Raw genomic sequence first — 16878 nt, 5'->3', positions numbered from 1 at the left:
GCTGTGCTTAAATGTTCTTTTTAAGTCAAAAGTTTAAAGTTTTACAGTTTTAAAGTCTTGAGCCACACTTTGTTTATACTTCTATATTTTGCTTCTAAGGAGCAGACTTGCTTGTAGTCTTGAGCAATAGCTCTCCAGGCTTTCTGAAAATGTACCGACCATTGTTGTTTTTTTAAAAAACATTTTTATATTTATCTTTAGGGATTAAAAAAAAGAATGCCAATGATAACTCAGTTTGACAGACAAAGAGTATTTTTTGAACCTACAAAGGAATTTTCAATGCACTATTATCCAGAAATGTGTGCAATTAATCTTCAGAACATTTGACGAAATTGCACAACTGAAGGAGAAATTACAAAGGAACTGGGCATTGCATCAGTAGCTACGGGTGTTATGGATCCAAATTTAAAATTTGTGGTACAAATCATAGTTGGTATTTATGGAGGAGGTCAGGGTAGAAGTTCAACACTAAGTGTTCAACACTGTGGAGGCTCTGTCATGGTTTGGGGCTGTATTTCAGTCAGTGGTGTTGGGGATCTTTTTAAAATTGATGGAATTATGACTGCAGAAAAGTACCATCAGGTTTTGATCCACCATGCAAAACCATCTGGAAAGCATCTTAATACACTGCTAATGTAGTGAAAAGCATACCTGATAGAAAAATCCACAATAGAACATAATTGATCATGGATTGGCTTCCCCGGAGCCTGGACTATTTATTATTGAAGCAGTGTGGGACAGACAATGAAACAAAAGGGAGTCAACATCCAAATAAGGGCTTTGAAGTTCCTTCAGGGAGCCTGGAGAACTATTTCTGGAGGCTACTTAAAGAAATGACAAGTAATCTGCCTAAGAGAGTTCAGGCTGTGTTGAAGAATAAAGGTTATCATACCAAATACTGACTTTGAAGCTTGTTAGAATAGAAATCTTTTTTTCTTTATATACTATATTTTAGTGTGTTTTTACCTATTTCAATAATTTGCTCCATCTATTTCACATTTCCTAGCAAAACATAACAAATTGGGGGTTGGATTAAGACTTTTGTACAGAATCTAGATTTTGAGTATGTGTAATCTTAATCTTAAATAGAATATAATATATAAATGATGTATGTGAATGCACTAAACTGTATTTATTAACCATTTACAAATTTTGTAAGCAGTTACAAATCAGCAGTAACATCCCGACAGTCTTTGTAAACCGTCTGTTAACCAGTCAGTAAACATTATCGTTTAGTTGCTTATTAGCAGTAAAAAGTTTAAACAGGGCCCAGTTAACCATAAATTCACTAATTATGAACGACAGCTCATAGCGTTTTCTTGTGCCACATGCACATACACCCTCCCAGTGACAGACGTGGCCTATTTAAATCCTCCAACACGCAGCTTTGCAGCTTTATCTGATTTTTTTGTGGAAACATCTGGATCCTATAAAAACTCTCATCTGGAAATACAAACCGATACATGCTCCAGGCGATATCCACAGTTATCCATGAAGCCTCATCTCCGACACTGTGGTCAGTCAGTTGCTCTGTTTACATTCCATAACGGACTGAAAGGAAAACATACTGTAGAGGGCCAGCGAGAACCAGAAGAAGATGTTGGGAGAGCGTGGGAGTTAGAGGGGAAAAACAAAGCCTTACATTGTTTACCGGTGCACTTCTTGTTTACAAGCCCTCTTGAGATTATGTGATTTACAAAATGTGTTGACTTTTTGGTGTTACACTTATTGTAAGCAGCTGTGGACGAGAGTCTGCAGCTAAATAATTAATGGGAAAATGTAATTGAGAGGAGAGGAGATTTGGAAAAAGGGGGTGGAGAGAAAATGTTGATGAAGGAGAGGTAGAGGGAAGAAGAGAAAGAAATACAGCAGAGAATTTTTCAAATTCCCTTCACTGTTTATCATTTCAAATGAGGATATTTGCAAGGATGAAATAAAGATTGACAGACAGCGAGGGAGCTGGAAGCCAGAGGACAGTATTCACAGATCATTTCATAGCCATGATTGGAGGATTGGCTAAAGGAGAAAGAAACAAGCTGACAAATGATTTAAAGCAGCCACTAATGATTTTTTCCCCATTATTGACTGATCGTTTGTTCATGCTTTCCTCTCTTTCCTCCTGCTGTGTGTTTATCTTAAACAAATTAAGATGCAAACCACGTCTGTGTGTCGTTATGTGCCATTCAGACACACAGCGTGGATATTACAGCCTCTCGGCTCCCACATAGAGCATATTGACATGTAGGTCAATGAGCCCAAGTGAGCTCATGAGTGTCCCTCCCTCTGTTTTGAAATGATTTTCAGAGACCTTAAAAACAGAGCGGGACAAAAAGCTGAGACGCAGCATGTTCATCTCGGTTCCTCGGTGGATGCAGCACAGATTGTTTAAGCTCACTCATGTGGTGTAAACAGTCCCTTTGGTTGCAGGAGCACGCTGCTGAACTGAGTCATCGCTCCCATTTTTCACACTCGTATCATATCAGGTCTGGAGCTGCTGTTTCATTTGTTACGACTGGATCACAAGCAAAGGCGACCAGCTTTACGGTTTGCTACATTTTGTAAGAGAACATCCTGTTGTTTGCCTTTTGAGGTTTTAGTTTTAGTGCCGGCTTAATAATTCATAATGCCTTGAAATGCATCTAAATGCCTTTGGGCTTCAAAGGTTTTACTGTGCTTATGTCACCACTGATAGCCTGAGCTGAGTTGGGCCGAAACACCGATTCATTGTCACATGATTTAATTTGTTATATATTTCCCTGACCTGTGAGCTTGGTGCACGATCTGATATCCTCGTGTTGGTGTTGTTCCCAGATCATCATACTAAAGGTTGTTCCAGGATAAACATTGCAAGTGACCAATCAGAATGTTGTGATGTCATACTTTTGCGACTTCGGGAAAAACCGCCGTAAAACAAAAAACTGTACTTAAGCTGCGAGAAACCGCCTTTGTCCGCCGATCAACGGACCCTAACCCTGACCCTAACCCTGACCCTAACCCTTTAATAAACGCTAAGCAGAATTGATATTGTCCTTGCAACATTGGAATTTCATAAATGCACGAATGGGTTGGTGCGCAAAAGAATAACGTCACAACAATGTGATTGGTCACTTGCAATGTTGAACCTGGAACAACATTTTCATGATGATCTGGGAACAACACCAACACGACGATATCAGATCATCCGAGCTTGGTAGGCTGGCGACTTGTCCAGGGTGGACCTGGCCTTTCACCCTATGGCAGCTGGGATAGCTTCTATCCCTTCCTAACAACCCTAAACTGGATAAGCAGTTAAGAAAATGGATGAATGAATTGCCATTGAGGCTTTCTGAAAGTCAAAGACAAGTCTTAACTCATGGCAGTGATGCTTTTGTCTCTCACACAGTGCAACAAGTGATACACTGTCAAAATGAATAGATCAACTTGATAGATATTCTCATTGACTTCTCAGCTCAGGGTTAGATTAAGATGATTGACAGCTACCTCAATTCTTCTCCAAGTCTTAGAAATAACTGATAAAAGTAATAATGTCTCTATAATTAAGACTTCAGCAGTAGATCCTTTCAGGTGATGCCTGCTTGATTGCATTAAGTCCCCTCTTTATTGTGCTCGCCAAGTTATATGTGAACAATTTTTGTGTGAAAAAGGTCATATAAAAGAAAAGCAAAGGGTAAACGTAAAGAATAAGAAATGCTTCGTCACTCATCCAACGGACTTCTTCAGTCTCAGCTGACTGCAGGTTTGCCCAACCTTTAAACAGTAATGACAGAAACATTGCAGAGAGAAACATGTGCAATTTCACCCAATGTGGCCAGTTTGTATATGGAAGATGTGGAAAACAGGGCTCTGTTATCGTATCTTGGAAGACCACTGAGCCTTTGGTTGAGGTTTGCAGATAACTCGGTGGATAAACACATCACGTTCATCAGGGAGGATATTAAAAATGACAGGCTAGCCTTCTTAGACTGTGAGATTTCCATCAGTAATCCGGAACATTTAAAAGTTGATGTGTACCGTAAAACAGCACATACGGATCAGTATTTAAGGTTTGACTCTCATTATCCACTTGGAGCACAAACTGAGAGCGAACACCATCCACACAGATACAGCGACCAGGGAAGCAGAAAAACATATCAAGAAGGCCCTGAGTAAATGTGGTTATCCCAGCTGGGCATTTGTTAACGTTGGGAAGGCACCTAAAGAAAGCCCCGGGCAATTCAGGAGAGAAGAAGGACAACTGCTGCCTGAGCGAAAACCTTTAGTGATCCCTTATATGTCAGGAGTATTGGAACAGATGAGATGCATATTCTTCATAGAACAGAGCCTCTGTGGCTTTTAAACCCCCCAAAATTGGTCTACCCTGAGGATCCGGTCCTCCGACGCAAACAGAGTAATAAGGTGTATGCTGTTAAATGCCAGGAGGACTTCTGTGATTTATACATCAAGGAAACCAAGCAACCTCCGGCGAAGCAAATGGCACAACGGAGAAGAACTAACTCGTCAGGTCAAGACTTGGCAGTCTATTTATACCTACAGGCCACTCTTTCAATCACGAGGATGTACAGATCCTGGACAGGGAGGAATGCTGGTTTAAGCAGAGAGTCAAGGAGGCAATCTGTGTGAAAACAGAAAACAACCATGTCTGAACCAAGAGGAGGGCACATGAGGGGACGTCTAAATCATTCCCAAACCCTCTGTGAGCAGTACCCATGGCCATTGGTCATGACATTTTGGTGATTAAGGATCATGAAACTGACCTCATTATTAGTGAATGGTGCTGGTTTCAGTGATCAAGCAAATGCACTGTTTATGAAGTTGGAGAAAAGAGACCGATGAGTGACAAAACTTGTTCTACCGAAAGTGTTACATCCAGGTGAACAGAATCAACTTTCTGGGACAGTTTGCTTACTATTTATCTTCAACATAACCTGTAACCATTTCTTCTCTATGTAAAGACTTCACAGAGACATGTGATTTAGAGGGAGAAGTCACTCACCAGATCAGCCACCTTCTTCAGATGCTTTACTTTACTTTACAGTGCTGTTCTGATGTTCACATAAACATTATAAGGATTTTGAGCAGTTAACCAGGTTCAGGATCGGCACTGTGATCGGTCCGTGGCAAACCAAAACATACTTCCAAGTCTGTGATGCATTGTGTGTTGTGACAGCTTTCTTCTACAGCCAGCATTCAGACTGTCAGCAGCTTGTGCTACACTGCATCTTCTGTGAAATATCAGCTCACAGGCCAGCCTTCTCTTCTCAAAGGCATCCATTAGCCTTGGACACTAATGACCCTGATGACTGTTCACCAGTCTTTCCTTAGATCACCTTTTATAGGTACTAAATATCACTTCACACCCCGCAAGACAAGTTTTGAAGATGCTCCAGCCCAGTGGTTAAGCCATCACAATGTAGCCCCTGTTGAATCGATCGCATTGTTATGCTTGAGCATTTTTTCCTGCTTTCAACGCATCAGTTTCAAGAACTGACTGTTCTCTTGCTGTGTTATATATCCCCACCACTTGACAGGTGCCACTAATGCAAGATAATCAATGTCATTTAATCACCGTGTCAGTGGTTTTAATGCTGTTGCTAACTGGTGAAAGCAATATGTAAATAATGTGTTAACCGGTGAGCTTTAGCTTTGCTGGCAGGTGGACTGTTATCTCCCTCCTCATTCTAAACAAAGCTGATGAATGTGGTTTCATATTTAGCATGCGTGCCATTTGTCATTCACTGGAATGTTCTTCCAGGAAGCAAAATGGTGTGTTTTTGCAAAAATGACAGATTGTTCTTTTAATCCCAGCTGCCGAATGCGGGGGAGATTACATTTTTTTTTTTTTACTTTTAGCCCTCATTACAGCAGTTACAAACATACAATCATCCAAACACCTTAACTTCAAGGTAAAATACAGTCACACATTCAGTTCCCATCCTGCTGATTTCTGAATGTTTAGCAGAGAAGCACAGACGAGTGTGAGAAGTTTCCTGAGAGCTTCAGGGTAATAAAATGTACCAGCACACAAACCGCTTGCAGAGGGACAGCTAGTTATGACGCCCACCTTACTCTTCATGCAACCCCCCCTCCTACTCCCCTGCTCACCATCACCATGGTTACAATGATGCAGGTTACCGTGGCAGCCAAGTCAACTCCACACTCCACACAAAGGCGCACGTGCATGTGCTTTATCGCTCACTCAAAGGGGGATACGCATGTTGTGACGCTGAGGAGTTGAATATAGTTTCCTGCGTAATTTCTGGAGGATACGAGGACGTGGAGCTGCTGTCATTTCTCTGTCTCCTGTCTGACACTCTCGCTTCTGTTCATGACAGATGATGGATGGTCAGCAGCTGGCAGCCCCCAGTCCCCCCTCCAGATTTCCCCAATCTGTTCTTTTTTTTCTTTTTCTTCTCTATGCCAAAAATAGACACGTAGAAAAACAATTTGTGACACACACCACAAATATATACATATGAATGGTCAGCATCTTATCTGTTGCTGCCAGTCCCTTGCATGTGCCTCTTATCATCTCTTCCAGTGTGTGTGTGTGTGTGTGTTGGTTAAATTCATTTGAGGCTATGCTGCCACCCAGTGTTCACATTACAAACTGCAGAATAAAAGTTTTAATATTCTCCCCAACCTCCACCCCCAAAAAACGAATTCAAGGATGATTTACACATTTAGACTGAGCAAGAGTCACTCATTCAATATATGAGTATATTTATATTATATTATAAAGACCCAACAATATTAGAAAGAAAAAAAAATCACACGACCTTCTATGAGCAAGCACTCGGCGACCGTGGGAAAGAAAAACTCCCTTTTAACAGGAAGAAACCTCTGACCAGACCAGCCTCAGGGAGAGGCAACCAGTCATTTTCATCAGTGATTTTATTATTCAGTGAACCATTCTGCCTTTATAATGTAAGGGCATTATTATTTGAACACAAATAAAAAAATAAAGAAAGCCTGTGAGTGATAAGCTAAATTAAGTTTACTACACTGTCACATAAATTTATGTCTGTAGCACTTCCTGAAGTCTCAAAATCAACATCCTTTCTCTAGCTTACGTGTAAGTGTTCAAAGCTGACTACATGTATATGTTTGTCTTCATCCGCTTTGGGATTGACTCAGTCTTCTTAGTAGTAATCTCATTTCTTCTAATCCAGCCCTCCTTCCTTTCTTCCCTCAACATGCTCTCACACACACTCGGATATACACATGCTGCCTCTCTCATGTAGACCAGCAACCATTCATGTTGTTGGACTACTGCTGTCGCTGCTGTGGAATCACGCTCATAAAACGCCATGGACCCATCTCCCTCAAGACTACACCCAGTGATACCTGGGTAAGGACACACTCTGGTACTGTACGTAGAAAATGGTTAGAATACAGTTAGTACTACTGCATGTGGAGGGTCAAAATGTTCAGCCAACTTGGTAATAATTTTCTTACTGAAAATTACAATTACTGACAATCCTTTGAATTATAGCACCTCATTACACACATAATTAACATTTAGCTAACAGTGGTTTCGTATAATGTCATATTTTCTAATCCATAAGTGTATGTGGCACTGCACATCTGGTGGTAGGCTTGCATTCCTAGAAATCAAAGCTAATTTCTATGTCATGCTTTTAAAACATAATCTGTAATCAGGAGATGGCAATAAGATGGCAAGCAGACAGCTAGCCAAAGTGTTTAGTTGTCTCTAATGGTATTAGCATGAGCTCAGCTACTTTAATGGTTTTGGACAGACTCACGCTGTGATCTAAACCATTGAATTATACAGTGAGACGTAATCATAGACGGTATCTAAGGTCTAAACATCCCAAAGTCTTGAGCCACACCTCTTTTCTTTATAGTCTGCTTCCAAGGAGTTAGTTACTTTTATTTTTTGTTTTTAAAGTGTTGTTGAGCAATAGTTCTCCAGGTCTTTCAAAGTCTGTCTTTGGACATTGGCTGCCTTTCATTTTCAGTCAAGTCCTTGCACCTGTCAGATGGATATTTTTCTTTTTGTTTGTTTGTTTTTGTTGAGCCAGTTAAGACCTTCTGAGCTATGAATCATTCAAGCAAAAAAAAAAACAAAAAAAAAAACAGGACACGAGAGATGCATCTGGCCCTTCAGTTGATCCATCGACTGTTTACTAAAGCCTCATCAGAAATGATCTCAGTGGAAGTGGGGGCATAATAATCTCTCACACACTGCCAGTGCTGTTAAAGCATATATGGATGGAGAAACACACACTATCAGTCATGGATTGCCCTCCCTAGAGCCCAGACCTCAACTTTATTGAAGCATTGTGGCATCACTGTAACAGTCATATTGACTTACAGGTTCATTAGAATTGTACAATTGCTATTTTTGCCTTATATACTATATTTCAATTTCTTTTTGCACTTTTCAATAAATTGCTGAACCAACATCCCACTTTCCTGACAAAATATAAATAAATGAGGGGTGGCACGAGACTTTTGTACAGAACAGTATATGCCTGAGGTGCCTATTTACATGTTTTTTAGAGAGTTAGTTTAGTAATCATAAGAAAAAAAAACAGAGCATCACTCATGCTGCTGCAATTTTCTTATTACAGCAAATGTCTTACATTTTATATATTAAAACATAAGTCTGCCAGTCACAGAAACAAAAATGTTTCCAATGTCTTGTCCAAGGGAGACCTCAGAAAATGAAAATACATCACACAAGAACACGATCAGAACAGAGAAACAGTCGTACAACAATAAACAAAGGTTAAACAAAAACAAGAAATAATAACTGAATTGAGAAAATGTTGGAAGAGTTATAAAAAAATCATCAGATATTGAAGCTGTCGGAGCTTGTTTGCAGCTCATTCTATTTGAGCGGTGCGCAGTACCTGAAAGCAGTTCTGCTAACATTAGTGTACACATGGAGAATATATGAGGCTTATTAAACTGTGTGGTGTAATTACTAGATTTAAATGAGAAAAGAGATCTGAGGTAATGAACAACATAAGAGCGTAGTTTCATTCTGGATGTAGATCCATTCAACAGAGAACAGCAAAGAGTGCATATTTACAAACAGGGCAGAATGAAATATAGAGAAAGATCAAACTGAAAGTAAGGGCAGTATGACATCGATGAAGAAAATAGGAATTTTCTTTGTATCTGCCAGATTACTAAATGTGGATGAACTCAGCGGTAGGTACAGCTGTATGCTGGTATTATGAAATGCACCACTGCTCACTCGATTTTGATTGATTTATTACTAGTGAATGAAAAACCCTACTCAAATCCCAGATTCTTGGCATTATCGCTAGAGTTTGAGTTTCTAACATTTTTAGGTAGGATGTTCCAGAGTTTGGGGGCATAAACTGCAAAAAGCTGCACTTTTCTCTGTCGGAAATACTGGATATCTAACATTTATCATTGGCGATGAAGAAATGAGTCCAAAAAAAACACATGAGCAGCTTGACTCGTCATCATGTATCCTGTTACCACTTCTGGATACTGTTATGTATCCAGAAGTGCCTGTTTATTTTACCCGAAAGTGCAGTGAAAGTTGTTATTCATCTTATCTGCAGACGTTTGACTTGTCACAACAGTAACTAATACGATTAACGATGATCACATTCCATTAAAGTATGCCAGCAAGCCAGTGAGACGTTGTGCTGGCACCGGCACACCTGACTGGAATGGAACCAGTTTTTAATGTAATTAGTTTTACCTGTGTCTGACAAGCCAAACTGTCAGCCCTGAGGGGTGTTATCAGCCCTCCTAGGGTGTTATATAACTGATTTTCTGAAAAGGTTGCAGTCAGTCATCTATAAAAGGATGCCTTAGGGAGCATTCATTGACTGTCTGCTGTCAGGAGTTTTCTGGGTCACGTAAGAAGAAGATGGAGGAGAGGAGCAGTGATTTTCTGTCAGCTTCAGGAGCCAAGCAATATATCAGATAACCCGTGTCTTTTCCGGTAAACATCTCCAGATGAGTTTTCTCAGAAAAATGTGAAAATAAAGCCACAACGCTTGATATTTCTGTCCTGCCCTCTCTGTCATAAACAGTTAGAAATGAGGCAAAAATGCTGCCAGTAAGGTGCAGCATTATAAATATGTAGTATTTCATCACAGAATCTTAATTGCTGTTTGTTCTTTATGCTCCTTCAGAAAGAGATTTTTTTTTCAGGACAGGAAACTTGGACTACAGCAGGTTTTATAGCTTCTTCATTAACTTTAATGGTTTAGTCTTCATTCTCCCCTCCTCAGGTTGTTCTGCAAAATCTGTTGATGTGCATGGTGTGCTTCTACTCTCTCTACTACATCGCGGTCAGTCTCTGCATTGGACTGCTCAGGTAAACTCAGACTCACACGATAATGACACCCAATGGGATAAGAGAGACATATAAGCAGGTTGCAACAGACTTGTTATTGTTCGTGCTCACGTCATTAACTTTTCTTGCTTCACGTCTTCAGGGTTCATGAAATCAACAGCTTGTTGGCTCCATTCGACTACACCGCCCAACCGTCATGGCAGAACCCCAAATACCTGGGTGAGTTACAGTTGTGAAGTAAAACTAGAGGAGCACATCATTTTCATGACCTCTGTTACTTACATTCTGCTGTATTTCAGAGGCCAGTATTTTACAAAATGCTGAATTTATTCAGCTCTGAGGTTATCAGTTACTTTTAAGGTTAAATCCAAAACATATGAGACATATGCTGTCCTCCTCCACAGTGAGTACCTTTAGTTACACATTTCGTGGTAATAGATTACTTCTATTTCCATTTAACTATAAAGGTAAAATATAGGGTTTTCTTTGTTTTGTTTTTTTACAGAAAGAGATGTAAATGACTATGATCGGTAGCCTTTAAGTGTTTTTAGTGCATTAAAGCCTGAATGGAAATCAGAAAAACTTTAATAACCCCTGCGGGGGAACTGCTTCATAACAGTTGCTCAAGACTGTAGAAATTGTAAAATTATACTACTTCATCAGAAATAGGAGGAACTGTGTAACTTGACAGCCACAAGAAGGAAGCAAGGATGTCCTGTGACGTTCAGTGCTGCAGTGAGTCATGTTTAGTATATAATTCTCCTCTGACTAACCAGAACACTGTGCTGAGGGGGGAGTTCTGATAGCAGCTCCTTTTGCATGACTACATGCAGCTCCAGCCGACAGACCGAGCTAGCCTTTTCTATATTTGTTTGCTTTTGCCCCAACAGAGAGACTCATAAAGCATCTTCTGGCACATTGCAGCATTCATCGAAAGACAGTAGCTACAGTCATTCGTTTTTACACAGAATTATCTATTTAAAATGACTTGTGCTGTAATTAAAATTACCTACAGTATAATTTAGCTCCTTTCCAGTTTTTCAGAAGCTAAAAATGAAATAAATAAATATGTTTTAATTCAAAATAAAACACATTGACCATATTTTGATTATATGATCTAGAAGAAAACGTTGTGTATTCCATCTGTTCTCACAATTGTCTGACTTCAAAGACCCACTGTGGCAACCGCTTGTGAAGAAGCGGGCACCTGAAAGTGGCTCTGATTTAATTACTGCATATAATGCGCACATAACTGAGAACTTGGGACAAGGAAACTGTTAAATTTGAGGGACACGTGAATTCTTGTGTTTAAATATATATATAAAGGGCTTGAGCCTATCACAGCTGTCATAGGGCGAGCACACCCTGGACAGACTGCCAGTCTGTCACACAGCTAACACAGAGAGACAGATTTTCACTCACATTCAGGCCTACGGGCTCTTTCGTTCTTTCTGTCTTTCTTTTGTTCGTTCGTTCGTTCGTTCTTTCTTTCTTTCTTTCTTTCTTTCTTTCTTTCTTTCTTTCTTTCTTTTCAAATTATTAAAATTTAAAAAACAAACAAACAAACAAACACAGGAAACTGAAATAAAAAATTCCCAACATAATGATCTATAAACCCAAACAAAAGGTGAGCAGAAAGAAGCAGTGGATCATCCAGTCCTGCCCCTAAGTTTGCATATAATCTCTTAATCAAAATGGTAACAATAGACATATCTACATACAAATGCATACATATATAAACACATACATAAATAAATACACACTTACAGTGGGGCAAGAAAAATTTTAGTCAGCCACCGATTGTGCAAGTTCCCCCACTTAAAATGATGACAGAGGTCAGTAATTTGCACCAGAGGTACACTTCAACTGTGAGAGACAGAATGTGAAAAAAAAATCCATGAATTCACATGGTAGGATTTGTAAAGAATTTATTCGTAAATCAGGGTGGAAAATAAGTATTTGGTCAATAACAAAAATACAACTCAATACTTTGTAACATAACCTTTGTTGGCAATAACAGAGGTCAAACGTTTACTATAGGTCTTTACCAGGTTTGCACACACAGTAGCTGGTATTTTGGCCCATTCCTCCATGCAGATCTTCTCAAGAGCAGTGATGTTTTGGGGCTGTCGCCGAGCAACACGGATTTTCAACTCCCGCCACAGATTTTCTATGGGGTTGAGGTCTGGAGACTGGCTAGGCCACTCCAGGACTTTCAAATGCTTCTTACGGAGCCACTCCTTTGTTGCCCGGGCGGTGTGTTTTGGATCATTGTCATGTTGGAAGACCCAGCCTCGTTTCATCTTCAAAGTTCTCACTGATGGAAGGAGGTTTTGGCTCAAAATCTCATGATACTTGGCCCCATTCATTCTGTCCTTAACACGGATCAGTCGTCCTGTCCCCTTGGCAGAAAAACAGCCCCATAGCATGATGTTTCCACCCCCATGCTTCACAGTAGGTATGGTGTTCTTGGGATGCAACTCAGTATTCTTCTTCCTCCAAACACGACGAGTTGAGTTTATACCAAAAAGTTCTACTTTGGTTTCATCTGACCACATGACATTCTCCCAATCCTCTGCTGTATCATCCATGTGCTCTCTGGCAAACTTCAGACGGGCCTGGACATGCACTGGCTTCAGCAGCAGAACACGTCTGGCACTGCGGGATTTGATTTCCTGCCGTTGTAGTGTGTTACTGATGGTGACCTTTGTTACTTTGGTCCCAGCTCTCTGCAGGTCATTCACCAGGTCCCCCCGTGTGGTTCTGGGATCTTTGCTCACCGTTCTCATGATCATTTTGACCCCACGGGATGAGATCTTGCGTGGAGCCCCAGATACCAGTGTACCTCTGGTGCAAATTACTGACCTCTGTCATCATTTTAAGTGGGGGAACTTGCACAATCGGTGGCTGACTAAATACTTTTTTGCCCCACTGTACATACCTATATATATCCATATGCACATGCATAGATGCACACAGGTTTTTCACTCTACAGGTGCCATATTAAATAGTTTGGGACCCAATACTGAACCTTGTGGGACACCACAGGTAAAATATTCAAGCACACAGATTTGACTGACCAATTTGTACAAATTGCTGTCTGTCATCAAGATAACTTTTTAACCAGCTGTTTTTGGCCCCTCTCACATCATATCTTTCCATTTTTTGTAACAATATTTTATTGTCAATAGTATCAAAAGCCTCTTACAGGTCAATAAATATCCCCACTGCATATTTTTTTATTATGTATATGTTCGGTAATATTTTACACTAACTCCATCATTACCATAGATGTTAATCTAGTTGTTCTGAGTGATAAATTACATATATATGTAATTGGACACATAATTTCATGAATTACTTTCTTCAGTATAGTCATATCAATGTCATCACTATCTGTCTTTCTTGTATAATCTCTGCAACTTCCAGAAGTATTGAATTTGGACTTTCTAGTCCACAGTTCTCACCTACATTGTTCTCCCCAGGCAGTGTATTTTTTTTATTTCCTTCACCAGATTTGGACCCACACTGACAACAAAATCATTAAATCTGTTAAGTCGTTTCTTTTTGTAATAACCGTATCTGTGAAATTGTCTAGGTAATTAGCTTTTGTTTATTTCTAATAATACTATTTAATATAGTCCATGTACCTTTAGTGTTATTTTTATTATCCTCTAGCTTTTTATTAAAATAATCCTTCTTATATTACCAATGTATTTATTTTTATATTTGCTATACTTTTGTTCCTGGTGTTCTTTACACATAACTTTATTGAATTTTTTCCATGCATATTTCAATACTAGGGCACTTCAACATATTATCTATAGACGCTGTTATGTTGTCAACAAACTTTGGACTGTTGGACAAAGTGAGAGTACCCTCAGAGAACCCACGCAGACATTGGGTGAACATGTAAACTCCACACAGAAAGACTCCGGGCAGATGGTGGATTGAAGCTCCAGATAGTAAAGCAGGAAAATTCTGAAATCAGAATAATGCAACCCTTTTTTCTCTCATGTCCTTTTTGCATATTTAGGTTGTTAAGGATGAAACTTGACCAATGAACAAAGTGAAAGAACTCCTTGTGTTTCTCTTATTATTCTCCAAATAACCAAGGTTATTTTTCCTAAATGGGCTTACTTAGGAGAGAAAGGTCAGCTTCAAATAAGATGATTTATTTCTCATTAATCCAAGAAAAGACTGCTGTGAACTTTAAGTCTTAAGCTTGCAGCTCAAAGAGGAAAGTAAACAGGTCGCGGTGTACTGTGTTGTTCCAGTCCTGCTCAAAAATGGGAATTACTCATAAAATCTGGTAAAGTAATCTATGATCCAGGACACCACTGCAGTAACCTACATAGGAGTCATCTTTTTTAAAGGTGTTGGAGAAATCAGAGAACATGAATCTGATAGTGTACCCTGGTATGTATGTGTGTGTGTGTTTTGCAAGCAGTTAGCCTTCATGATGTGTGAACTAAGAGGCTACCAGACTGCAATCGCTGAGTTGCTGGCATTGGGATGGGCCCTCGTGGTATCGGAACAGAGACCTTCTCCAGACATGTGTCCGGAGGTGGTGGCAGCATTGCTAGTTAATGCAAGGCGGTGTGCCAAATCTTCCAAATAAACATTTAAGCCTGTTGGCCCTCTCGATGTCCCCATCTAGCATTTGACTGCTGGGCCTGCAGCCAGCGATCATCCTCACGCCTCTCCGGACATCTCTGGTGTCACTGCGCTGCAGTCCTGGCTCCAGCTTCATCCTGTCAGGCCTCTGATTTTCATTGGTTGTTGTTTCTGGAATCTCCTGACCTGAACAAAAGATTGAAGGGCTCCTGCTCAGTATCAGGAGTGCTGATAACAGTCTGAAATGTCATTTTATAGTGGCTCAGCATTATCACAGTCGCATGTGACTGGACATAGCAGTTTATTGTTAAAGCAAAAGCAGCTCTGTTAGGTGATGTGCCACTTTTTTGCTTTCTTCCTGCAGTCGGAGTAATTTCCACAGAAGTGACCTATATTTTGGGAGGACTGGTGTTTGCCTGGATTGTGGAGGAGTGGGTTTGGGACTATGCCATAACTGTCACACTTCTCCACATTGCAATGACTGTCGCAGGTATACACACACGCACGCAGAAACACAAAGTGGATCAATTGAGCGGAACAGCTGATAGGATTGGAGGGCTGGTTATGTAACTGGATATAGAGGCTGCAGCTCAGCATATAAACCCACGGACACTATTTCATTTGAATGTTCACCGCTAAACTGGAATCAATTTATCCAAGCATAAAGCTTTCATATTTATCTTTTTCCCCGAGGTCACAGTCAGTATTCATTAGTTTGATAGTAATTGTTGTCACAAAATTTAAATTGTATTCTGGTGTGTTTTGCAGTCATGTCAGACTTCCCTTCAGCTGAGCACTGGTGGATGGCTCTGGGTAAGATTTGTACTCCTTCATTGTTCTGTCCGTGCCTCTGTCTGACTCCAATCTCATTTGCAGAAGACAAAAAAAATATCCACTTTGTTTTTCAAGCTTCCAATCTATTTCAAGATATTATATTTCTTCTATCTAGACATACTATAGCTCACTTGTATCATGCCTGCAGATTCAGCTGCTCTTGCAGTCATTTAACTCTTGTCTCCACAGGTACAGGCCTGGTGATGATGATATTTGGAGGACAGCTAATGGCCTACAAATTTTTCAGAAGCAACTTTGTCTATCCGGCTGAACTGCAGAATTTTTGATAAAAAATGAAGCATTTTAGTGCAGACAGTGTTATTACTGGTATTAGCAACTAAAGTATGTCAATAAAGTTATATATACTGTGCATATTCTAAAGAGAACCACAAGACTGACTTTGTTTCCTTACCAGCTTAGTTCAGTTCAAGTAATAGTCTGATCCCACTTTATACAAATGGCCTACTTTTGTCAATTTAACATCTTTTTTTAACCTTTTCTGTACAGTTTATTATATTTCAGTTTTGTATTATTTGTTTACACACTTAAAACTTTAAACATAAGCTTAAAGCAACAGATGTTGCAGTTGGAAAAACTGTGAATTATATACTACCTGTAATCTACTGACTGATATGTGTGCATAGATAGTTTTTGTCTTTTTTTAAAAAAAAAATTATCATTATTTCTTATGTTAGTGTAAGCTTCAGAATTTGTTACATATATTCACATATAATTTGTTGCTCAACTGTGGCCACACAGTTTTGTCTAAATAAACTCAGTGCACATCTACACAAAAATAACTTTAATGTTTGTTATAAAATCTGTTTGGAATTTGAATTAAAAGTTTTATGAACAAGGATATTTTTATTGTTTCTTTTCTTTTTTTATCTGTGTGTCTCTATTTGTAGTCTGTCTTTTTTATATCAACGGGCAATTAAAGTAGGATGACGATTTGTGTCTGTTAAAACAACACAGACCCCAGTTTCAAAATAGTCAATAGTTCAAAAGGCTCGTTAAGGGCGGAATTTGCAGACTGATGATGATACAGTGCTCTTCCCAAATAAACTGAATTTATAAAAGCTAAAAGTTTCAGTTTTGGGATTAGTAATACCAGCCCC

At 39.5% G+C, this 16878-nt stretch overlaps 1 protein-coding gene across 1 annotated transcript; it reads left to right on the top strand.

Annotated features, from left to right (window-relative positions):
- Window positions 1-7247: 7247 nt before the first annotated feature.
- Window positions 7248-16613, top strand: tmem244 (transmembrane protein 244). Its single transcript, XM_087852392.1, has 6 exons — window positions 7248-7348; window positions 10245-10330; window positions 10452-10528; window positions 15291-15416; window positions 15695-15739; window positions 15950-16613. Exons 1-6 carry the CDS (start codon window positions 7256-7258, stop codon window positions 16045-16047), a joined length of 525 nt encoding a protein of 174 aa, XP_087708518.1. The 5' UTR covers window positions 7248-7255; the 3' UTR covers window positions 16048-16613.
- Window positions 16614-16878: the final 265 nt, after the last annotated feature.

The sequence above is a fragment of the Neolamprologus brichardi genome, chromosome 15 (assembly GCF_056152115.1).
Source record: "Neolamprologus brichardi isolate AB-2024 chromosome 15, ASM5615211v1, whole genome shotgun sequence".
Classification (NCBI taxonomy): Eukaryota; Metazoa; Chordata; class Actinopteri; order Cichliformes; family Cichlidae; genus Neolamprologus; species Neolamprologus brichardi.
Note: the sequence above shows the minus strand (reverse complement) of the source record. Positions and strands in the feature narration are given on the sequence as shown.